The 25,171-nt window shown below is 39.6% G+C and overlaps 1 protein-coding gene across 2 annotated transcripts in view; it reads left to right on the top strand.

Annotated features, from left to right (window-relative positions):
• The window catches only part of FBXL20 (F-box and leucine rich repeat protein 20), a 112,037-nt gene extending 92,085 nt beyond the window's left edge, over nt 1-19,952 (top strand). The window contains exons 7-15 of one of the 2 annotated variants that reach the window (XM_029210829.1): nt 2,607-2,702; nt 4,340-4,466; nt 5,743-5,817; nt 9,189-9,319; nt 11,254-11,314; nt 12,460-12,504; nt 14,269-14,325; nt 15,330-15,542; nt 17,021-19,952. In XM_029210829.1, the coding sequence (XP_029066662.1) occupies nt 2,607-2,702; nt 4,340-4,466; nt 5,743-5,817; nt 9,189-9,319; nt 11,254-11,314; nt 12,460-12,504; nt 14,269-14,325; nt 15,330-15,542; nt 17,021-17,128 (913 nt within the window). In that variant the 3' untranslated portion in view covers nt 17,129-19,952. The remainder of the gene's footprint in view (nt 1-2,606; nt 2,703-4,339; nt 4,467-5,742; nt 5,818-9,188; nt 9,320-11,253; nt 11,315-12,459; nt 12,505-14,268; nt 14,326-15,329; nt 15,543-17,020) is intronic. The other variant, XM_029210830.1, reaches the window with a different exon arrangement.
• Nucleotides 19,953-25,171: the final 5,219 nt, after the last annotated feature.

Below are 25,171 nucleotides of genomic sequence, written 5' to 3'. Positions count from 1 at the left end.
TCTGCCAGTGTTTTACAAACATTGCCAATGTTTTACAAAGTGGCCACAGAGAATACATAAACAAATGAGCATGGCTGTGCTCCAATAAAACTTTATTGCATGGTGCTGAGATTTTAATTTCATTTAATTTTCACATGTCACAAAATAGTATCTTCTTTCAACCATTTAAAAATGCCAAAACCATTCTTGACTTGTGGCCATATAAAAATAGGCAGCTGGTGAGATTTACTGCCCTCTGGAATAAAGGACAGAAACCACATGATCATCTCACTATGATAGGCAGCCTCTAAAATGACCCCCAAATAATCCCTACCTCCTCATATTTGCACCTTTGTGTAATCTTTTCCCCTTGAGCGTGGACTGGACCTAGTGACTCATTTCTAACAATAGAATACTGCAAAAGAGATTGGATATCTCTTTGGAGATTAGGTTACAAAAAGACTTTGACTTCTATCTTGCTCTACTTTCTTCTCCAGCTCTGGGGAAGCAAGCTGCCCTGTTGTGAGTAGCTCTGTGGAGAGGTCCATGTGGCAAGAAACTGAGGTCTCTGGCCAGCAGCCAGCAAGAACCTGAATAGATCAAAAACCAAATGAGTAAGCTTGGAATTAGATCGTCTAAGGTCTGCCAACATCCACCTAAATGAGCTTGGAAGGGAATCTGTACCTAGTTACCTTTGAGATGATTGCAGCTGTGGCCAGTAGTACCTTGATGGTAGCCTTGTGAGAGACGTGGCGTCAGAGTCGCCCTGCTAAGCTGCCTGTGCCTATGTTTCTGATCCATGAAAACCATGAGATAATAAATAATTATTGTTTTAAGCTGCTCATTCCTGAGGTAATTTGCTGTGCAACAGTAGCTAACTAATACATCATTAGATACAGTAAAAGCACATGACAAAATGCAACATTCATTCGTGATCAAAATTTTAAACAGGGAATTCCCTGGAGGTGCAGTGGTTAGGACTCAGCAGTTTCACTGATAGGGCCCGGGTTCAGTCCCTGGTTGGGGAAGTAAGATCCTGTAAGCCTCCAGGCGCAGCCAAAAAAAAAAAAAAAAAAATCAACAAACTAGGAATAGAAGGGAGTTTCCTTAATCTGATCAAAAGCTTCCATGAAAAACCTACTGCTAACAATGTACTTAATGGTGAGAGACTGAATGCCTTACCTTAAAGTCAGGAGCAAAGTGAGTTTCTATTCAACATTCTGCTGGGGATTCTAGCCAATGCAATAAGTTTACAAAAAAAAAAAAAAGAGCATACCAATAGGAAGGAAGTAAGACTGTCTCTTTTGGCAGATAACATAAATCCAAAAGAAATGCCAGATTTCGACTCTGAAAACCATAAAACATTACTGAGAGAAATTAAAGAAGATGTGTATCAAGAATATATAGAGAATTCTTACAATCAATAACAAGGCAATCCAATTAAAAATAGGCCTGGGACTTCCCTGGCGGTCCAGTAGTCAAGACTCCATGCTTCCACTGCAGGGAGCATGGGTTCAATCCCTGGTTGGGGAATTAAGGTTCTTTCTGCATGCTGTGCTGCATGGCCAAAAAAAAAAAAAAAAAAAAAAAAAAAAAAAAAGCCTGAGCACTTAGACATTTCACCAAGGAAAGAGATGAATGGTTAGCAAACACAAGAAAGAGTGTTCATTACAAAATTGCAAAATAAAACCACAAGAGGCAATTTGACAAAGGCATTTATGAGGCAATTGAGGAAACTTGAACACAGACTGGGTGTCAGACATTAAGGAATTAAAATCCTTATTTAGAATTATGTCCTGAAATATTTACAGGTAAAATAATATGTCTGGGATTCGCTCTAAAATAACTGAAACAAACAAAGGAGAAAAATAGATGAAATAGCAATAGTAGAATATTGATAAATGTCAAAGCTTAATGATGGTATAATGTGCATTCTCTGTTATTCATTCTTGAGTATATTTGAGATTGTCTGTAATTAAAAAAAATTTTAAATGAGGAACTTGACCACTGTGGGAAAAGAGCCTTTAAGGAATTCATAAAGGAAAGCAGGCAGTAATTTACATAACTTAAGTTTGTTTCAGCCCAACACTGGTCCATCCTCTGTATACCTTGCAAAAATCCTATTTTTTCATTACTGCCATGCAAAAGGTTATCTGAGCAGAAAGAGATTTAAGTGAAAGAGCAGAGACAGAGGTTTTGGGCTTCATGTTTCACCACTTGCTGGCAGGTACTAGCTAGCTTTCTGGTGTTCCTGAATTTACAAAATGCATGTAGATCTCTTACCAGCACAAATGTAGTTTGCTGTCAGTAGCTACTAACATTTCCAAATGTGAATCAGGCACCATCTTCCCCTCATGCACATTCTCATAAACAGCACAGCTTTTTTTTCCTTTGTAAACCTGCCTCTTCCTCAGCATGAAAGGTCCCTGGATTTATAACTGCTTTTATTTGGGGTATGGAAATTTTACAGTTCTTGTAACATGTGAGAGTCATGTATGATATTCCAAGGATGTGTTCTTATTTGTTTATTGAGAATTGTGTATGATATTGGTATATCATACTAATATCCTTAGTAGGATGTGTTCTTATTTGTTTATTCATTATTTTCTCCTTTTTCCATTTTTCAGTACATGTACTAGCCTTAGCAAGTTCTGTTCCAAACTCAGGCACCTTGACTTGGCTTCCTGTACATCAATAACAAACATGTCTCTAAAAGCTCTGAGGTAAATTTCTTACAACAAGAATGTCCAATAATCAGAACAGATACTTATTTTTTTATTAACTAAAATAAAGTTGGAATTGAAGGAAACTATGTTTTATAGATACGTACTGTAGTTCAAAATAGATCTTTTGTTTTACTACTTGCCCAAATTACAGGACACATTCAGGTGAAATGATAGAGGTAACTAGGATTTCTGAACAGAATAGCACAGTTTGTACATGAATGAAGTGCTTAGCAGGATTCTGTATATATAGTAAGTGCTCAGTAAGTTTTCATTGTTTTAATGTTACTGTATTTTTTAAAAGTGCATTACAAAAAGGTATATCTTAAAAGGAGGGTGAAATGCCCAATGTCTTTGTACTTTTACTTTTTTATCAGCCTTTTATAAAAGATCATGGTGCCATGTATTAGTTACATTTATGAATAGTAAGAATTAAGCCATTAAAAGACGAAATGTAAATTTAGTTAAGTAGAGTGTAAGTAATCTGAAAATGTGTATCCTTCTATACCTTCCTTATGAGCACTGAACACATGTATCTAAGGCTGGTGTAGGATAATAAATAAGATAGTATAACAGTGTTTATAGTTCATAAGTAATTCACATAAATGATCTCATTTATTTTGAAATCTTGTGAGGTAGATAGGACAGACACTTTACAGATAAGAAAATCTAAAACATTTTTGAATGCCGGGTACTGTGGTTCAACCATGGGAGGTAACTGAATAAGATACTGTTGCTGCCCTTAAGTTGCTCAGAGTCTCGTAGAAGAAAAAAAAACCAAATGTGTTGTCATATTACAGCAGGATAAGTGCTATGGTAGAAATGAGTGCATTAGTTTGGGGAGAACACAGAAGGGCTACTGCTAATCTTGGTTTAAGAGAGGTTCTGTCAGGCTTCCCGAAGTGACTTGCCTGAAGTCACACTATTAATGTTGAAGAATAAACTTGAACTAAGATCCCCTGGTTTTATTTTATAAAACAATTAAAGCAGTATTTTCCAAAGAATGCCACAGAGCTTGGGATTCTTCCATAGTTTAAATGTGAAATCAAAGATCAAAGATGAAGCTAGTGTTTGATAGAAGGCAGAGATCTAATAATACAATATATCCTAAATTCAGCCTGTGGAAACTGTACCCTAGATACTTCCCAAGGGAGAGAATTTACAGATCCTTTGTAATTTTTTAAATAAAAGTTTAAATGGCTTCATTATTACTTTGATAAGTACTTGAGTTATTTGATAGAGAATTTGAGTTTGAATCTGACTCTTCATTAATTACTCTGTTAACTTGAACCAGTCGCTTAATTTCCATTTCCTATATAGAGACCGTTAAATTTGTGGTAAGTGCAAAAAGAATATACTTTGAAAAGTATAAACCTCCATAAAAATCTAATGTATCTGAAAAACAGCATTGTGCCTGAGCTTGTTAGTTAAGGTGGATTTGAGCTAGCCCTCCTAGTGACGTAGTCCCACATGAACACCACAAGCGTTGATAAATGCCCCTTTTGTTACAGAATTGCCTGTATTCTAAATCTACATTAAGTAAATATGTCCCCAACTAGATGGCCAATAAAATGAGACTTTGGTGCCTTTGGAATTGGATTTAGTCATATGTTTGTTTCATTTTGTTTTATCCTAAGTGAGGGATGTCCACTGTTGGAGCAATTAAACATTTCCTGGTGTGACCAAGTAACCAAGGATGGTATCCAAGCACTAGTGAGAGGCTGTGGAGGTCTTAAAGCCTTATTCTTAAAAGGCTGCACACAGGTAATACTCCCTGTCTTACTTGTGAATGATAGAGGCACCATGAACTTGGTGGGCAGCCCAAGATGTTGGCTTGAGAGATACGTAGTAGTTGTGTATTACTGACCAAAGACCCATGCTTACCAAAAATTAAAGGGTTTTCCCTAGAGTGAAAAAATAGAAGAATTAACACCTGCCTGACCAAAGATAAATTTTTGAGGGGAGGCAAGATGGGAAGACAAAATCATAATACGGAACAGGTGCCACAGGCAAGAAGGTTTCATGTAATTTAATCTGAAAAGACAACTTGTCGTGTTGTCACTGCCTGAGACCTTGAACTGGATAGGCAAGGAAGACAGTCTTGGCAGTTTCCACTAGTTTAACTACGAAGAGCCTTTCTTAAATGTGCCAAGTATACAGCAAGCTACATTTTATAGTATTGATGCTTATTTCCTGCCAGTCACATCACAAATCCAACATATTTTGTCATTAAAATTTTTAATATCTCAGTGTTTTACAGTGGGAAAAAAAAGGAGTTGACATGGTAACAACACCTGGAAGGAAATGATCAAGAGTGGGTTTAGAAGTGACTGACAAAGTAGGGCTAGGCTCTTATTACCTTATTTTATTAATGGTTGCTAAAACCATGCCTTGTATTCTATTAAAAAATGCCCTCATTCTTCCACCATGAAGGGAGGATTTCCACGGTTTGAAACAGAGCTTTGAAAGTATGACCACCTTAAAACAACAACTTGAGCTCCTGGTTATTTATGGAATCCTGAAAAATATTGATTGGGGTGCATCATTATAGTCCATTACTTGCGATCTGTTCTCCGCACTGTACGCATAGCACTGATCTTCTAGCAGCAGATAAACTACAGATTTCTTTCTCAGCTCCTGTTCCCAAAAGTTTGTTGTTAAGAAACTTTACAGGGAGTGTAGCAACGTGAAAGTTATTTTAGTTTCAAAATCCCTCAGCAAAATGCTGCAAGGCATCTTTAATTTATCGGAAGAAAAATCCATAAACATTAGGCAATGTTTATTTTATCTTTCCCTTGATTTGGTGATAATATGAATTTGACGTGGTCAGACCTGATAGCAAATACTGATAACTGTACTAATCATTTGAATTACACGTTTATGTGATCACAGTTCATTGTTTCTGGTTCATTTGTTCCTTTGAAAGTTGGTTGGCTGTATTTAGAATGTGTTGATGAATGTGTACACTCTTAAATCTTTAAGATTTAAATATTTTAAACAATGTCAGTAATAATTTCTTCTCTCTTTTTAATCTTTCTAGCTAGAAGATGAAGCTCTCAAGTACATAGGTGCACACTGTCCTGAACTGGTGACTTTGAACTTGCAGACTTGCTTAGTAAGCAGTCCTTCCCACAACTCTTCTGTATTAGTAATTCATTTCAATAATATTATTGTAAGAGTTTCAGTCATAAAGACCAGTAGTTTGTCTGCTTCAACCGTGGGGATGCAGTAATCATAGATGACTTTTTAAATGCTCAACAGTACTCGCCCCTAGGGGCTTTGATGTAGATGAGATAGAGGGTAGCTTATACAGAATTCCAAATAAGCTAAACTGTAGCTCCACCCCTTTCTCTTCTACTTAAGAAAACTCTACTTTTTAGAAGTAAATTTTTCACAGACTATGGCATTTTAAATATTTTTGGTAAATTAACTGCAGTCACACCGACTAACATTTATCAGGGAGTGATGACTATTGGGAATCATTGATATAAGCAGATGACAAGCAAAATGTACCCTTTAAATTATTTTCAAGTAGTGTTTGTAGTTCACATTTGGCTTGTTTAGACTATCAGCTTTTTTGTGTCTATCCCAAACCCCCTGAATTTTGTTCAGAGAATTTGCTGAAACTATTCAGGATCCTAGAACATTGACAATACACCTTTAGCTTTTGCCTCTTGCCTTGAAAATTGCATATATGTGTTGCCTTGGAGTGAGAGCCTCTCATAGCAATGAAAAAAGTTGGTGAGGGTTTTCTTTGTTTTTGCTAAGCCTTCTGTGTATAATACTCTCTCCTTCTTGTTTGGTCACCTGAAACTTTAGAGCATAGTGGTTGTTTAGTTTAAAGGTGACACATATAGGGCCACGTTTTGTGCAATTTAAGCACCCTGCCCTCCCAGCCGTTAAGGGATGGTGCTGATAGCGATCTGTTTCAGAGGCTCCTAAAGACTGAGTTAAAGGAATGATATTTTGATTTCCATAGTTGCTAACTACCAGAATTTGCCTACTTTCATTTATGAAACAAATATTTGGCCTGAAAGAAAGATCTTACACAGCTATTGTAAACACGAAACCGTCATCTTACAGTGACAGGAAAAAACTGTTCTTGCACATCTTCAGATTTTATTTATATACATACATAAATATACACATGTGCACTCTGTATATGTGTGTGTGTGTATATGTTACGTACGTACACACATACATACATATAAATACGTATATACCACCATACCTACCGTTTGCCGTTTTAGTTTCACTTCCTTTACCCTTCCAGCAGACAGAAACCAATCAGTAAGCCTAAAGAACCAGCTCTGTCATATGTTTATTTTACTGTTTACCTTCACCCAGATCATAGGGCATGAGTCATTCCTTCTGTCATTCTGTACAATGTGATGAAATGATTCTCAGCATTCATGACACTTCTTGAAGTTTCTGCCCAGAACTATTTGAAGGGACCAAAGTACACACTTAATGTAGCCTCTTTTTCTTGACTAATTTGAAAACACAAAAGTTTAGTAGATTTTGCTCTTTTAACAATTTAAAGTATTGGTAATATGACTTTCTTCCTCAGTAATCCCTTATAGATTTCAAAACATTAAGAAAGAAGAGGCAGCACAGCCCTCCCAGTATTTTGTTAATAATGTGTGACGCAAACTCCATTGGCCTGCTAAATATGCACGTTTATGGATTGCTGCTTCTCTCTTTATTTACATTTCTTTCAGTTATCCTTGTTTAGTAATAGTCACATTTGTGTGGCACTTTTTTTTTTTTTTTTTTTTTTTTGCGGTACGCGGGCCTCTCACTGTTGTGGCCTCTCCCGTTGCGGAGCACAGGCTCCGGACGCGCAGGCTCGGCGGCCATGGCTCACGGGCCCAGTCGCTCCGCGGCATGTGGGATCTTCCCGGACCGGGGCGCGAACCCGTGTCCCCTGCATCGGCAGGTGGACTCTCAACCACTGCGCCACCAGGGAAGCCCCTGTGTGGCACCTTTTTAAGGTACTTCTACATGTGTATATATGCCTCATCAATTTATTCTCATGACAGATCTTGTATCTGCCTTAGCATCCATTTTTCATCTGTATGTTGTTTCAGTTCTATAATACTGAGAACATACTGATTTAGGTAGTGAATATTTAAAGTTTGATTTCTTTTTCAGTTGTCCTTGTAACCTAAGAATACTGTTTGATTAAACAGAAATGACAGGAGAGCTTTATTCTGAGGCTTACACAAAATTAGCAAATCTATCAGGACAAATTAAAATGCTGATCATATCCAACATGTTAAGATTTTTATATATGACATCTTTTTTTTAATGTAACATCTTTCATGTTTTTTCATTTTAAAATAATAATTTAAAACATACAAAATTATATTTGAGTTGGATACAACTATCTCCATTAAATTAGGATAGTCTTTTTTTTATACATCTTTATTGGAGTATAATTGCTTTACAATGTTGTGTTAGTTTCTGCTATACAACAAAGTGAATCAGCTATATGCATACATACCCCATATACCCTCCCTCTTGAGCCTCCCTCCCACCCTCCCTATCCCACCCCTCTAGGTGGTCATAAAGCACTGAGCTGATCTCCCTGTGCTATGCAGCAGCTTCCCACTAGCTACCTATTTTACGTTTGGTAGTGTATATATGTCAGTACCACTCTCTCACTATGTCCCAGCCTCCCCTTCCCCCACTGTGTCCTCAAGTCCATTCTCGACATCTGCATCTTTATTCCTGCCCTACCACTAGGTTCATCAGTACCAATTTTCTAGATTCCATAGATATGCGTTCGCATACAGTATTTATTTTTCTCTTTCTGACTTACTTCACTCTGTATGACAGACTCTAGGTCCATCCACCTCCCTACAAATAACTCAATTTTGTTCCTTTTTATCGCTGAGTAATATTCCATTGTATATATGTGCCACATCTTCTTTATCCATTCGTCTGTCAATGGACATTTAGGTTGTTTCCAGGTAGGATAGTCTTTATATTATAAAACTAAAATTTAGAAATAAATGGATTTATGGTTGATATGAGATTACAGCTCTGATCCAGCGGTTGTTTCATTTTTTTAAAGTACCTTAATATCAGTATCAATTTTGAACTTGTAAATGCGTTTATACTATTAAAATACTGCTGTTTTTATCTGTTTTCTAGGTTTTAAAATCATTTAATTGAACCTACACCATGATGCGCCCCATCTGTTCCCAGTCTTGTCAGTCCCATTAGGTTAAAAGAACCCTGTTATAGCTTCTTCCCTTTGCACCAGAAATGAGCACAGATTCTCTTGAAAACTAAATCAAAAGGAACTGGAAGGAAGAAACAAAGTGTATTCATTTTCTTTTAGGTCTGCTACATGGTTAATATCAAATCTGCTTTTATTTCTTTTTGGCACTTGTTTCACAGAGGTAACTTTTTTCTGCCTTTATCTTCTGCCAAGTTACTAATAACTATGGGTTTTTCCCCCTTGTTTTTTTTTTTTAGCAAATCACAGATGAAGGTCTCATTACTATATGCAGAGGGTGCCATAAGTTACAGTCCCTCTGTGCCTCTGGCTGCTCCAACATCACAGATGCCATCCTGAACGCTTTAGGTCAGAACTGCCCACGGCTTAGGTAAACATTTCTTGGTTATCTCAAAAAATCAGGGGAAAGGAGCAGTGGCCTCCTTCACTCATATTTATTCCTTGGAACCTTGAATTTTTTAAGGTAGACACTACAAGGCCACTACTACCCTTTCAGATGCGCACCTACTTGCTTTGTACCTCATTTGATTACATGTAATTGGCCTGAACCAGGGGGTAATAGTCCTCATTTTCTGCTTCTTGGCTATCCATACTAGAAAAATATCAACATTTTATCACATTACTTGAGAAAAGAAATAAAGGCATTTTCTCTTATTAATGCTTTCATATAATTCCTTTCTGAAAAAAGTTTTTAGAAGCCCACCCTGTGATCATTTATATTGTAGTAATGATGCCAGGTACATAGCAGGGAGTATTTAAAGAGAAAAAACAGCTCTTCCTTTGTGCTGATGGTCTTTTAAAGCAAGCTTTATTTCTCTGTGGCTCCTCTTCTCTACCTAAATACAGGATTGGCTGACTATTCACTAAGAATGCAGTGTTAGCATGCACATGGTATCAAGCCCATATTGATTTTGTAAGAGCACACAGCACACTATTTGTAATAAATAGGGATAATCCCCGTATACCTTTTTTGTTCTTTAAAACAAAACTTATATTGTACTTACTATATAGTAAACATGTCAGCCACTGTTTTAAATTATTTACAAATATTAATTCATTTAATCATTATAACACCATACAAGCACTGTTATTATCTCTGTATTATAGGTGAGAAAACCGAAGCACAGGTCAAGTAACCTGTTCAAGGTCTCACAGTTAGTAAGTGCAGGAGCAAGTGTTCCATCTCAGGCAGTCTAGCTCCAGAACCTATGAAACCACTTGTCTTACACATAAGAATCATTGTAAACCAATAAAAACTTTCTTAAAACTTTTTTGTAATCACCTGGCCTTGGGCCTTCGTAATCTCGGAAGCCTAGAGTAGAATACTCGCCAGGGGCTGAGGAGGTAGCCAGTCTTCTCTCTAAAAAACATTACGTATTACCTTTTTCTGTTTTAAAGACAGGGATGTTCAGCTCCATTCTCCTTCATGGTTTATTTTATTGTTAGAAAAGAAAGGCTCTCAAATGTGATACTTAAAAGTTGGGTTCAGTCAGATCATACTCCCCATTGGATACAGTGTTTTAATTGATTGTCAGTTGATAATGATTCCTTATACTTTAGCTTTATGGTTTTTTTCAACTTCTGTAGTAATTTGTAAGCAAACATACAGTGTTCTTTGGTACTGTCGTGCAGACACCACCAGACTTTTCACAAAGAAGAGCTACTGTTTTTGATTCCCCAGCCCTGTGGTTGATATTCAGGGTGGTGTTCAGCAGTTCCTGATAGGGAGGGGCTCAGCTGCCCTCTCCACTGGGCCTCCCTGGGAGCCTGTGGGAGGAGGCAGGAAGCTTAAGGGTACTTTTTCATAAGTATGGAATTTCATATTTGGGACAGGCCTATGATTAACCAGTCCCTTCATAGTATTTTGAAAAGCTATTTAAATCTTAGTGAGCCTACATGTAAGATAGGGAAAGAGAATAATTTACTTTAGCAACAGATTAACTGAGACAGAGTATTTATCTCCATCTCCTTTGTTTTCTAGGAGCAGGCTGCCCTCTGGGGGTAAGCAGTATGCCATCAAGAAGGCTTTTAAATGCGTTTCTCATGCATTTTGGCATTAACTACAAGCTTCTATTATATTCTTCTGATTGCATCACCCTAAAATGTGGTATTTACAGGACCACTTTATGATGACTCCATGAAAATGAATAGCAAGATCTGTATACAGACTTGCTTAGCTGTGAATGTAACTCCGTGTTATATAGTCCTTAGGGAATAAGAGGTTGTTTTCTTAAATTCTTGCTGTTTTAATAAACCCAGTTTTCAGGGACCAATGGGTTGACTTTCACTTTGTTTTTTTAACAGAATATTAGAAGTGGCAAGGTGTTCTCAACTAACAGATGTAGGCTTTACCACTCTGGCCAGGGTAAGTGTTTTCTTCAGGTTCTGTAGGTTTTGTTCAGGGTTTGTTTTATTTCAGAAGAATGAGCAATGAGGGAAGTGTGGAATGGCAGCAGAATTGAGGGTGTAGGATGTGGGGGGACGTCTCTGTGGCTGGTGTTCCTGAGCGTCCTTGGGCTGCAGCTACAGGCAGCTGCTCTGGAAAGGCAGACGTGCGTTGGAGACCATGACATTCCTTCGTGAGACTTGATTTTCCGCCTCTTCATAAGATTATGTTAAACTAAGTGGGAATTTCCTAGTGCTTTTGAAAGAAGCTTATTTGGTTATTTGGTATGCAACTGGTGGATGAGAATAATGTTGAAAGAAACATATAAGCCTGATTTAAATGGAGAGGTTTTAAGAGATTTTCTGTATTCTCCACAAGATTTTAATACATGGAGTGGTTTGTAAATCACTGTATAATAATAGTATTTAAAATTATACCATCTTTGACCAGTGTAATGGAACATGGGAAGGGCATTTGCTTTCAGGCAAATCAGTGGAATACTAATGGGGGCGGGGGCAGCCCATGGCATAACTAGATGAGGACATACAAATTCCCCTTCTGTGCTTACAAAGAAATCATTTTCATTAAATTATTTTTGGTTGAAAGGATCTCTGTATTAGTTCAGTATCAATGTTCAGGAAATTTATTCCCTTGGACTTTTAAGATGTTAGATACTTTTAAGTGTGGAATAATTGAGAAATTTCACGGTGATAAAGGCCTTTTAAAAATGTGTAATTAGGGACTTCTCTGGTGGTGCGGCGGTTAAGAATCTGCCTGCCAATGCGGGGGACACGGGTTCAAGCCCTGGCCCGGGAAGATCCCACATGCTGCGGAGCAGCTAAGCCCCTGCGCCACAACTGCTGAGCAACCCCCGCTCGCCATAACTAGAGAAAGCCCGCACACAGCAATGAAGACCCAATGCAGCCAAAAATAAATAAATAAAAATAAATTTTAAAAAAATGTGTAATTAATGGAATAAGGCAGGAAGTGATGTAAGAATGACACCAACACTGAAGCTCTTAAGATTTCATCAGTCTATTTAATACTCCTTTTTAGTTTTCCGATCTTAATTTTTCCCCAATTTTAAATGTTTGTACTGTAATGTTTGGGTTTGTATCTTATAGAATTGCCATGAGCTTGAAAAGATGGACCTGGAAGAGTGTGTTCAGGTAAGATTGTGGATTTTTACTCAGAAATATAGTACGGTAGAGACTTACAGAATACATGCACATCAGAACGTTCAATTCCCTACCCTAGTATAGTGGGGAGCCTGCAGCACTGCTGACTCTCCATTTATTGAGGTGTCCTCCAGGCATACCAGCAGAGGTGCTCATGGTATTTTTGCTAAGGAACTAGGAAAATACATGCCATCAATAAGATTGCCATTGGAAAGAAAGATGGCTCAGGCATTTAGACCATAAAGATACTAAGATATTTCCTTAGACCTACAGGGTTATGATGCTAATAAACAATTAAAGGCCCAGCACACTGATAGATAATCACTGCCCCTTTTTAGCTTAACTGGACCCAGCGCCCCTTACATCATTAACCCTGGAGACCCAACTCTGTATGGAACCCTGCCCTTCAGGCAGGCAGACTTAGCTTCTTATCAACATTTTTTTTTTATTACCAGTTTTAAGAGCTTTCAACTTATTAGTTGGCTGGGGAGAAATTTTAAAGAGGGACTCCTAAAAAGAAGATAGAACAGTGAATTTTTTTAATGGTAAAAATAAAGAAGAGAAGATACTTCAATAACTATAGACGCCAATTTTTCTAAATTACTTGTTATCCGGACACTACTTAGTCCCTATTAGTTCTTATTAAAGTAAAACTTATTCACATCCATCTGTTTCTTGCACATGCCTAAATGTCCTGTGTGTCCTTTCCAGTGTTAGTCCTTCTGAGTGATGTGCACACGCCTGCCCACTCCAGTCCCCCACCCCTGCCATTTCTTAGCCCCTGTGAAATTATGTGTATTATAACAACAATCTCAGAATTGGAGAGAAATTTGAAAAGAAATGCTGATTTACTCTCCATCCTAAGATAACTATAAAATACTGTTCTTCCTTCAGGAGTTCTTCCTTACTGAATGTTCGTAGTTAACCCAGCAGCAGCCTCTTTCTGCCACCCTTAGGGAAAATAACTGGCATGCCAATTATCAATCCTGAGTTATGACATGGTTTATAAAAATATGGGCCAGATATCTAAAAATTTGAGGATGTTCCTACATTAATTTTTTTCATGGATCAGTGTCTTCTGATTCACTTCTGTGATGGTTCTAAGGAGGTCAAAGTCCAGTGGGTGGAAGTTATGAGGGAACACATTTTCATTTGTTTCAAAAACAAACAATTTTCGACAGACCTGTTCAAAGATGACTAGATGAGTTTAAGCCCAGCCTGGATAGGTTCTCAAAGAACAGGTTCTGGGGCTTCCCTGGTGGCGCAGTGGTTAAAAATCTGCCTGCCAATGCAGGGGACATGGGTTCGAGCCCTGGTCTGGGAAGATCCCACATGCTGCGGAGCAGCTAAGCCCATGCGCCACAACTGCTGAGCCTGTGCTATGGAGCCCACGAGCCACAACTACTGAAGCCCGTGCACCTAGAGCCCGTGCTCCGCAACAAGAGAAGCCACTGCAATGAGAAGCCTGTGCACCGCAATGAAGAGTAGCCCCTGCTTGCCGCAACTAGAGAAAGCCCGCATGCAGCAACGAAGACCCAATTCAGCCAAAAATAAAATAGATGAAATAAATAAATTTATAAAAAAAAAAAGAAGAAGAACAGGTTCTGGTAGCTTATGGGATTTCAACCTTACGATTCTGTTATTTGATGAGTGATATCAGGATATCAGTCTAAAATACTAGTGTAGTCAAGAATGACGTATGACCTATGAGTTTTTTGGAATTATACCTAAAATAAACTTATATGTTTCTTTCAGATAACAGATAGCACATTAATCCAACTTTCTATACACTGTCCTCGACTTCAAGTATTGGTGAGTTTCACTGTGGAAGTTTTATGTATCTATTGGATTTAATCAAAACCCAGCTCTTACTTTCATCTTGGTGCCTGGCTACCATTTGGGGAAAGCATATTTCTCTAAATTGTCAACTTACAGAGGACCAAGGGAGGACCTGCGTGAAGGGAGAAACTGAGATAGAAACTGGAAAAGTTCAACATTTTCTGTATCAATGCTTGGAGCTTGAAAACTGACATGGAGAGTATGAGTTCTCGCTCCCACATGAATTACACTCCAGCCTGAACAGTGCTTAAATTTCCAGAGATCCAGGAGATGAGATGGCCTGAAATACGGTTTGCTTCACATTGGGACCAAGTATTCCTATAAAATAGAACCAATCAAGGCTTTACTAGGGGTCATTCTCTGCTACTGCTTCCAGTAACACTGTGGGAAAGCATTCTGGTTGACTGTTCTGTACCTAGGCTTATTTTGGTGTTTTGTGGCACATTAAACTATGTTTCGGTCGAGGGTTCTGAGTTTCGCATGGAGGAACCAGGGATTTAAGGAAAACTCGTAAAGTGAAGAGATGACCACATCTTACAGCTGTAAGAGTCATCTTAGGTTAATTAACTATTTGGGCATGCCCCTGCACCAGGTATTCAACATTTAGTCCAAATTCCAGAAAATTTTTTACAGGAAAAGCTTAAGCCCCACTTGTCCCTGTAGAGAAGAAAAGTATCAATAATTTGTGTGTGGAGAGCGTGGGGGGAGATATTTTGTTTATCAACTATTTCACAGTCATTATAGGAATTCACAAAATATACTTAGAATCACACAGAGAAATGTTGATCATTGATTGTCAAAAGCAGAACCCAAGCAACTCCAGTATGCGTTCTTTATTTCACCACATGGCTCCAGTGATGGCTCCATATACTTCAGACTCAAACCAGAAAATTCTCCTTTTTGGTTGCACACAGGCCTCTGGGTAGAAGAATGCCATTAAATATTTCAGTGTCCTTCCTTGCTCTGTTTGGCTGCAGAGTCTGTCTCACTGTGAGCTGATCACAGACGATGGAATTCGTCACCTGGGGAACGGGGCCTGCGCCCATGACCAGCTGGAGGTGATTGAACTGGACAACTGCCCCCTAATTACAGATGCATCCCTGGAGCACTTGAAGAGCTGTCACAGCCTTGAACGGATAGAACTCTATGACTGCCAGCAAATCACACGGGCTGGAATCAAGAGACTCAGGGTAAAGATGGTGGCATCACCCTCTGGCTCTAGTGTTCTCAGCACGCTTTCCTTCTTTCTTTATTTTTTCCCTCCATTTCCTTTTTTTAGATTTAGATTCCTGTGATTATTTATATTTATGTGGACATTCAGCAAAGAGAAAAAAAGATGGAGAGCAAACCTAAGGGTAGATAGTTCTTACCTGTTGTTCTAGATATTTGGTAGGAAAATACCCACTGAAGGGACGAAAAGTAGATCTCCTCCCAGCAGAGTCTCTCTCATAACATGCCCAGAGTCAGAAAAGCAAATGTCAGATTTTGGTTCTAAAGGAAAAAAAGGAGTAACATAAAGAAAGTATTTAGTTAAATGGGATTTAAAATTTTAATTTGTATTTCCTTTCATATCAAAGTGTTTTGCTGCGGTTCATATTTTTTTAAGGCAACAAATGGATCACGTAGTTTTTTACCTTTTCCTTTTGCCCCATCCTTCATAATAGAGAGACCCATGTATAGCCAAATGACTAAAAGACAGATTGCCAGCAAGGAGCTTATAAAAGACTGGATGAGTCTATATGTTGGATTATTCAGCTCAACAGACATTTATTGGAACATCTGCCTGACGCCTGTTGTGGGAAAGGCACTGTGTTAATTTGGCCCTTACAATCAACCTTTAAAAATATCCATGTTGGCCTTATGACATCTGAGTGCATAAAGGAGCAGCACACTTCATCTTGAGTTCCAGTTGACCTCAGTTCCGCCTCTCCCTTCAGACCTAGAGGACTGAGAACGTAACTGCAATGGGGAGGCCTTGTACCCATATCTCTTCAACACCAAAAGAGGAGGAGAGCCACAGGTCAACCAGAGCGTCTTCTATGGCCTACGTACATTAGGGTTTTTGGACCTGCCTGGCTGTCAGGAGTCTCTTCCACCTCTGAATCCTCAAGAGTCACTTAGCACTTTGACACTCTAATTTAGCTATTTATGTGCATGTCTAGACTATAAGTCCCCTAAAAGCAGGATCTCCATCTTGACCATCTTTGCAGCCCTTTTACATAACTAGCACAGTGCCTTGAACATAGTAGGAATTTAGAAACTATGTAGTAAAAATCAGAAGCATGTTGTTAAAAGAGGATAATGAGGTTTTTTTTTTAAATATCAGAAGAAACATTGTCCATAATGGCTTGGAAAAAATTAAGTTTTTAAGCTTATATAATTTCTTCCAGCTCTGGGAACCCCTATGGGACAGGTTAAGAGATTAGCATGAATTTTTTCCCCAGTTTTATTATTATGGAAGCAGTTACTAAAGTTATGTGAGCTTTTTTGGTCTTTTAGAATAACATGGGATGGTACAAAGTAGAACCCAGGTCTCTCAACATCCCGTCTGTGCTCAGCTTCTGCCCTGCCCTCATGTACACTCAGTCCCTCAGTGGTTTTTCTGAAAAGCAACATTGCTCTTTCTGTTTAAGCCCTCTCTCTTAGTAATGTTTCTGTCTTGTTTCAGACCCATTTACCCAATATTAAAGTCCACGCCTACTTCGCACCTGTCACTCCACCCCCATCAGTAGGGGGCAGCAGACAGCGCTTCTGCAGATGCTGCATCATCCTATGACAGTGGAGGTGGTCAGCCTTGGTGAACTGAGTATTTAATGACACTTCTAGAGTTACCATGGATCTCCATTGGAAGCGACCCCAGTGTTCCGGGCAAAGGTTACAAAGTGAGGGCAGCGTCCAGATCCCCAGAGCCACACATACATACGCATACCCACTCTCACCCCCACCCACTCTGTCTCTGTGACCAGGGGATTGGGTTTGTGCTGGCGTTATCATGTGGATTGGTAAAACTTAACCATTCCTGTTGGATGTGCCCAGAAGAAAATCAGAAGCAAGGTAGACGGAAGGGGGCATTCCGGCAAACCCAGTGTTACTGCTACTGTGGTTTCTTTATTTTGTTAAGGGGTTTCTTTGGCAGTTTTGGAACAGCAGCTGCAGTCCTCCAGGGTCAAGGAAAGCATAGAAAAACAATACATGTTGTATCCAGGGACCAGAGAGAAGATTTCTTTGCATCCTATCAGTGGTAGCCATCCGTTGTGAGATGACTGCAGAGCTTCTGTGCTTCCTTGTTCCCATGCCAACATGCCGAGCGTGCTCACAAAGAAGGCTTGTCCATTCCTCCTCCTGTGTTTTAGTATTTGGCCCAGAGGTTTCCTAAATGGTTGCATTGAAATCGCTGTGGTCCAAAAGTGATGACGTATTCACTCAAATTGTCCCTTTCTGTAGCACACTGTGTACCTGTCTTTCATTCTCTGTTGCTCCCTCCTGCACTCTTGCTCAGTCTGTCATCTGTGCATAGTCTGCTTATTCACACTTGTTACTCCTTTGCTGTTGTTATGTTTACAGTTTGCATTTTGGATGATTAGTTGGGGTTACCAAACATTTTTAAAAGAGACATTATCAATAAATATTTTTTTAATTCTAAATTTTACCATTAGGGGACCCTGCCTGAATCTTTGCCAGTCTAAAGGGAAACTATAACAAAAGCAAGAAAAATTCTGAGAAGAAATTGAGCTAAGACTATTTTGATGAAAACAAACTTTGCCTTTTGGTTTCTGTTATATCTTGTGATAAATGATAATATGCATGATATGCCCGGTATTCCCCCTGCACATTTTTCCTTCCATCTAACTTAATAAGGAGAGGGAAATGCATTATTAGGAAACGGTGGAATGGCAAATCCCAAAACTGAACCTGAAAGCTGCCGCCACCCAAGCTCAGATGTGTTGTGTATTCACCGAAATCTAGGTGTGATCAGTGGCATCTAAGATTTATGTCTCTGAGGTTTGTTCTGCTTTAGCAGGAATGCTGCTAGAGGAGTTGTGCAGTTGAGCCGGGTAGTTTCTCTTTCCCCCCCCCCCATTTCAGCCTGTCGGGGTTCAAGAATGACCCTATCACAGCTGGTCAACTGTATGTCAGTGTTGATGGTATCATATCTAATGTTGGAGCCTCAAAGGACGAGAACCTGTCAGCCATATCTCTCTTGTGCTCCAGAGTTTCTGTGAATGAAATACTATAGTAGCCAGGTGAAGGCATTGGGGCAGCAGAAAGAGAACATTGAGAGGAAGTAGGGGGTTCAGTGTCTCTTCCCAGCCTGGTCACCAGAGCTGAGGGCAGGGAATTTAGTGCCTGTGACTCAGAGTCAAAGAAGAAGCTCCCCCTACTAAAAAAAGAAAAATCATGGAGGATGAGGGAAATAAAATGAGTTTCTGAAGTACGAGAAGTAGACTTCTAAATATCAAGGTTAGAGACCTTGCATGATTTTTAGTAGGGTGACTTTTTGTCTTTTAGGGCATTCATGTGCAGTCCACTATAATCTTAGGTCATCCTCTGCATGATCCAGGCTGTTATCAGGCTTGTTTTAATGCTTATAGGTGCTGGTTCTACCAGCATATGTAAGAATAAAGTGTGATTTGTTTTTCCACAAGCAATCAGTTGAAAAGGTCCTAGGAATCTGTACTATCCACCATTATTTAGCACTTAATTTATTTTAAATCCCATTTTATTATTGTGCCCTTTTAAGCTCAGATTATGTGTGTTTTTCATTTCCCTTCCCTTATCCTCTTTTCAGATTACCATATAAGGAATATACTTTTTAAAGTGAGACCCACTCTCCTGGCTATACCCCACATATACAGATACACACACGTGCACACACACTTCCAGATGTGGTTGATAATATTCAGATCCCTGGGTCCTCACTCAAATAAAACTAAAAAGAAGAATATTTAGGGTGCAGGTGCTCTAACGTACAAGTTTAAAAAAAAAAATAGTGTCTGAACAAAATCCTGATTTATTAGTGAGTGTGGATTCGAATTTCCCAATAGTTGAAGCTCTTGAGGTACTTCTTTATTTAAAAAACCCTATTCACCAGTACATGAAGGTCTTAGAAATGCTGTTTCTGTTCTCAAAGAGTGTACCCATGTGCAGGTCCGTGTGGAGGCGAGCCCTGCCTGTCTGGGCCAAGAACAGAGTCAAGAGAGGGAATAAAGGCCCTGGAGTGTGCAGCACTGGCATGTATGTGGTCAGGCAGGAACCTTGTTCCTTTCTGAAGCAAACTTCTGGCCCACCAAGCTTGGAAGGACATGTATTTTTTATGCCAATCTAAAACCTATGTCAGCTGATGAAATGTACCAGGACTTCGAGAACACAGAACATGGTAAGTTTTGGTCAGGTGGAAGGGCCCTGCCATCTGAATATAGTATTTCCTGTCTCATCTTCAGGGACACTCTTGAAAATCCAATAAGGCTTTACTGATGTAGGAGAAACTCTTCCTTAGGAAAAACTTATTGGTCCATTTGTCTGACTCCAGAGCCACTCCACAATATGCCTTCAATAATAAAAAAAAAAAAATACAGAGCGAACGGAGAGAAGAGATTTGGGATAAGTAAGAAGGTGCCCTCAAAGTTATTATGCATCTGGATCATCTTTCCTAAGCAGCCTTTTCCCCTTACATTTTTTAGCATCATCAGTATCTTTATTGGCCCCATCAAGGTGATGATTCCAGCATTTTTTTTTTTTTTTTTTGCATTGACTTCTCGTATGTCCTTTCTATACCCATCCTTGCCCTCTATTTGGAAAGCTTCCATCTCACTCCCAGCAATGCTGCTAATTTATTCTCGTGTCTTCAGTTTAGCTTCCTCTTTGGATCCTTGTCCTGATCTGGGCAAACTATCGTGGGCAGCCTTGAATTCAGTAACTGTCATGTAACTCAGGCCATTTTTCACTGGGTGATCTTTGATGTTTGCTTACTGTATTTGAAATCAAACTGTTAGATATGAGGAGTAAGAGAATCTGCCCTCATCCTTTTTCCAATATTTGGAATGTGAAAGCACATCGTGCTTTATGTAAAAAAATGTTTTCTCCTCCTATTCTGCTCTTTAGTGGATGTAAAGGTATTTCAGATTAAGTGGTTTTTATAAATTTCCACATCCATTAAGTTGATTTAGCAGACATATAAGTCAGAAATTTTTCATATGCCTTATATCACATTTTAGAGGGCAACCTGGTAAATATTTTTATGATGCTTTATTTTGGGCTTTCCAAACTGTTTGAATGGTTCAGTATAGCTACAATGCTATATAGCAGTCAAGTTCTTTTATTTCTTCTAATTGCCTTGTAAAATGCATTGTTACTGGTCTGATAACCCACTAATGCCATGGGGGGGCTAAACAAAGTATGAGTTGGAACCTGTCTTGGTTTGAAGTTGTTAGGAAGTGTGAGAGTGTCCCTGGAAAGAAGAGGTGGTTTCCTGCCTGTCTGTGGGCAGCGTATCCTTGGTGACTGTATTGTTTAGAGGGGAGGAACACTTGATCATGGTGGACCCTTGTCCATTTAATGTTTATTGAAAGTCAGATTGCTTATGACAGTTGCCACTAGTGAGAGAGGAAGGGTTTAAAGAAAATTGGACTGTTCTGCTTTTTCCCTCCTTGTGTACATGATTTAAGGTTAGATTTCTATCCTTGTTGTGCATCCTGGCTGACAGACTCTTTCAGTGGTATGCTCTGAGCTTCCGGAACATTTTATACAAAGATTGCCTTCTCTGTCTGCCCACCAGCTCTAGGATTTTTAACCACCTCAAATCCAGGCCATGTGAATTAGTCAAGTCTTGTTTGAGAAGACATGTAGGATGTTTCATTGGAGGTCTTGAGGCAGAACCCTCCCGCTTACAATGATCTTGGACCAAAGAATGCTAAAGTGTCAGGAGGTTGAGGGGAATTAATAGTCTCAGCCTCTCCTCACCTTTATTTCTCTCATAAATTTTAATTGTAAGATTGGAAGATACAGAGAGCTGTATACAACCATGTCGATAGGGTATAATTAACCCAGGTAATTTGGGAATAAAATTTGGCTTATATTTGCTATATCCAGATGCCCAGACTTAACATCTTGGTTCTCCAGCAAAGAACGTGCTGCTTTAACCTTGCCCTCTCACTTGGGACAAACTTTCTACCTACCAGAAACTACCATTTGAGGCAAGGGAGTTTTCTGCGTGAAGGGCTTCTGCAGCACCGCCCCCGCCACCACCACCCCCAGTGCCCTCCCAAGGCAAGTCTACCTATTTTGCCCATTTTTATTCTTAAGAACATCAGTTCTGCATCTCTGAAGCCTTTGATCCTTTGGAAAGTCAGTAAGACCTTCTCAGCTGAGTCTGAGTGAATCTTTGGAGCCCAAGAGAGTTACCCTTAATTTTCAGCAGAGAAAAAAATTGTTGGACAAAATCACGTGTGTGTTAAGAAAATTCCATAATGCGCTTCCTCCGTCTCTGCCTTCTGTGTTTGTTGAGTAACCCCTTAGTAGAGGTTGGTTCATAGGTGTTGAGACTCAGTGCTTCCTCAGCCAGGGTAGTTCACTGCCCTTTTAGGAAAAAGAACCATGAACAACCAAAACTATATCAATTGACATTGTTTATTTTCTGTGTTTTTCAGTGTCTTGTTTTGAAGAATTGGGGTGGGGAAACGGTAGTTGACATTCAAAGTAGAGGAGAGAATCAGTTCTGGAACTGGGGTACTTTGCTTCAGGTACAAGCATCTGTCCTGAATATGTAGAAACAGCTGCCTCACATGTGAGTAGGTTTACTTTCCTCTCCATGTAATGAACTCCATGCCCTTCTTAGTGGCAAGGAGGGCTTCTACTTTCTACACACCTAACCAGTGTCATCCAGATGGCGATTGGCACCACTGAACACCACCAGTGCTTCCCATCGGCTTCTGGGCATGATTTTCACCAGGGCAAGAGCAAGTAGGCAGTAAATGAGAATCCCCACCCCAGGGAGAGATAAGAGAAGAGAGGTGTTCAGACACATACCTGTTCTCTTCTGCCATATCCCCAAGAACCCAGGGAAATCTTTGAAGTGATTTTTTTTCTTTTTTTTAATTAAAGTGGATGAAGAAAGATTTACCCCACTAAGTTTTAGCTTGTCACTGTCTCTTATACTACTTGTTGTTATTCATTCAAATCTGTACTACACTGCTGCTCACATACATGTATGTGTTTCTTACCTTAGCCTAACCCTTCTCAGCCCCTGAAGTCATTATTCTATTTTGTGTTTTCTTTTTTTTATGGCACTAGCGAATGAGAACCTAAAGTCTTAGAAAATCCTAACTTGAAAAGGAGTCTCTAACTGGCATGGTTTGATTAATTACTTTACCTTTTCCCCCTAAAGACTTGAATGATTTTCTTCCCTAGTGCTATATAATAGATCTGTAATAAGTGAAACCTTTGCTGCTACTTTTCTGGGTTTACATCAGTTTTTTCCTTCCCTTAAAAATAATTTCTTATCTGTGCTTCTCTTATGACTGTTAATTTCTAGTAAGTACAGGAAGAGGTGAACCTGAGATTTCTTCTCTTACTCCCCTCCTCACGCTACCCCCAAATTATACACTAACCTCTAACATATATAAGATCCATGAGATGGGGCTCATCATAAGATGCTTGTGGGTTTTTTTTCTCATCATGCTGCAGCTCTCAGAGCTGGCCCCTGAGGATCTGTGACTACCCAGTCCGAAGGGTTACTACAGGGAGAGAAAGGCTTTCTTAATTTTGCCTTTCTCCATTCCTGTTTTATGATCACCCTTCAGATGCCTCCCATTCTGGCGGCCTCCTTTTTCCTCCCAGGAATTGTTTCCAAGTAACCTGCCTCGGTCATTTCCCAACTGCTCTCCTCACCTTTGCCCACCTTCCAGTGACCCTGGGAGCACAGACCTGAGAGATGGGGCCTGTGCAGAGCTCAGAGAACTGTGAGGACTGCCCCTGCCTTTCAGACTCTACTTGGGGACAGAGATGGATGGGTAAATGGTGCTGCGGGAGCAATTTTTATCTTCAAACCAGGCTGTTTCGCCCTTTGCACTGCCCCGCCTCCATCCCCACTCCCCTGAGGAAGGGGTAAAGTGCAGAGGATGGTTGACTAGCAGGGTCTGATCCCCAACATTGCTGTCTGGCCTAAGCCTTGTCCAGCCATTCGGCCTGCTCTGGAGTGAGAGCTTCAGTGTGTGGGAGCTGCTGCTTGCTTGTTTCTCCACCAAGCCTGCCCCAACACTTAGCCGGTCCCTGGGGCCAACACAGTTCCCTACATGGTGACTTAACACCAGCCTCCATTAGCTGTCCAAGCGACTGCGTTTCCACCCAGTACTTTTGGCGCTTGAGGATGGGGGGAGGGAGGGAGGGTTATTTAAAATAAATAAAATCCAAGGTGGCAGTAGAGGATTCCTTTTGCTTTAAAAATCTTTGGACTAAAAAAATAAAAAAATTTAAAAAAATGTTTTTTTATATATGAATATATAAAGTAAATTGTTATGTAACTATTATTGTTTCCTGTATGTTCTAATTTTTGGTTTATGATGTAATTAAAGGAAATAAGCTGTGAAGACTTTTCATTTTACTGCGGAAATAGCCTGACTTGGAGCTGTGATTCTTAACTTCCTTGAACCCTTGGTCTGTAAAGGCTCCTGAGGCTGAATGAAGGGGCTTCTTTTTGGCATCTTTATTTTTTTTTAATATCCTTTAGTGAGTACCCTTTATTTATTTATTAATTGTTTAATAATCTTGATTTAGTACCTTTTCAATAGCCTTTATTTAATACCCTGCACTCCACTTGCTTCTAAGAAAAACAGAAGACATAATATAAATCAGAATTTCTAAAAAACTTTTGTCTTAATTTGATAATAACAGTTCAACCTGAGTCCCTTATCTGTGCAAAGCATTGCCCTTACCTGGACTAGGAAGGAGTGAGGGAGTGGTGTAATGGTTAAACAAGCTCACTGCACGTTACCTTGGCCAGTTAACCCCTCTATCTCAGTTCTTTGTTGGCAAAGTGGGGATAACAGTACCTGCTTTAGAGTTGTGAAGATTAAAAGTGATAAGAGTGGCACATAGTAAACGCTCACATGTTACCTGCTTTTATTCGCTTCATTTCAGTATATTTCAGTGTCTAATCTGTGCCAGAGGCTCCTAGGTTGAGAGATGCACAAAGGCTGGTGCCTTTGGTCCCTATCCTTTTGGTGGAGACGAGCAGTGGAGCCGAATCAGCAACCTCGATTTAAATCTCAGGGTATCTACCGTGCCCTGAAACACCTTTGGGGAGCCCTGTGGAATCAGAGGCCTCACTCGAAATCCGCTCATCCTGCATGAGTTAAATGCCTAATCTGGATTGGTCATCTGGGGCCAGCGGGGTCCCACAGTCCCCTCCAGGGGTGCAAGGAAGCAAGCCTGCTTCCTTGTCCGTATTGAGACAGCCTTGGCTTTTGAGGGAGGCAAGTTCGAGGTCTTTGAACTTCAATAAGCAGACTTTCCCTTCCCCTGTGCTTTAATCCTGTTAATTCAGCCAGTGTAGAGCCTTCCTCCTTCCTACCTTCCCTAGCCAGAGGCCACCAGGTTTAGGACTCAACAAAGATGATCAGTAAATGATAAATGGGGTAAATGATTAATAATGGCATCTTGGCCTATCTCCCAGTGCATGCAAATGGGTTTTCTCTTTTCAGTATGTTTGAAATTTTCCATAATAAAAATTTTGAGGGAAGGGGATGAAAAAAGAGGAGTGGAATAAAATATGGCCCCAAATCACTTATCTTTTTTTAAAGTACTTTAATATAAAATTGGTTTT

This window comes from Monodon monoceros, unplaced genomic scaffold, assembly GCF_005190385.1.
Source record: "Monodon monoceros isolate NGI ecotype Baffin Bay Population unplaced genomic scaffold, NGI_Narwhal_1 Super_Scaffold_9, whole genome shotgun sequence".
NCBI lineage: Eukaryota > Metazoa > Chordata > Mammalia > Artiodactyla > Monodontidae > Monodon > Monodon monoceros.
Note: the sequence above shows the minus strand (reverse complement) of the source record. Positions and strands in the feature narration are given on the sequence as shown.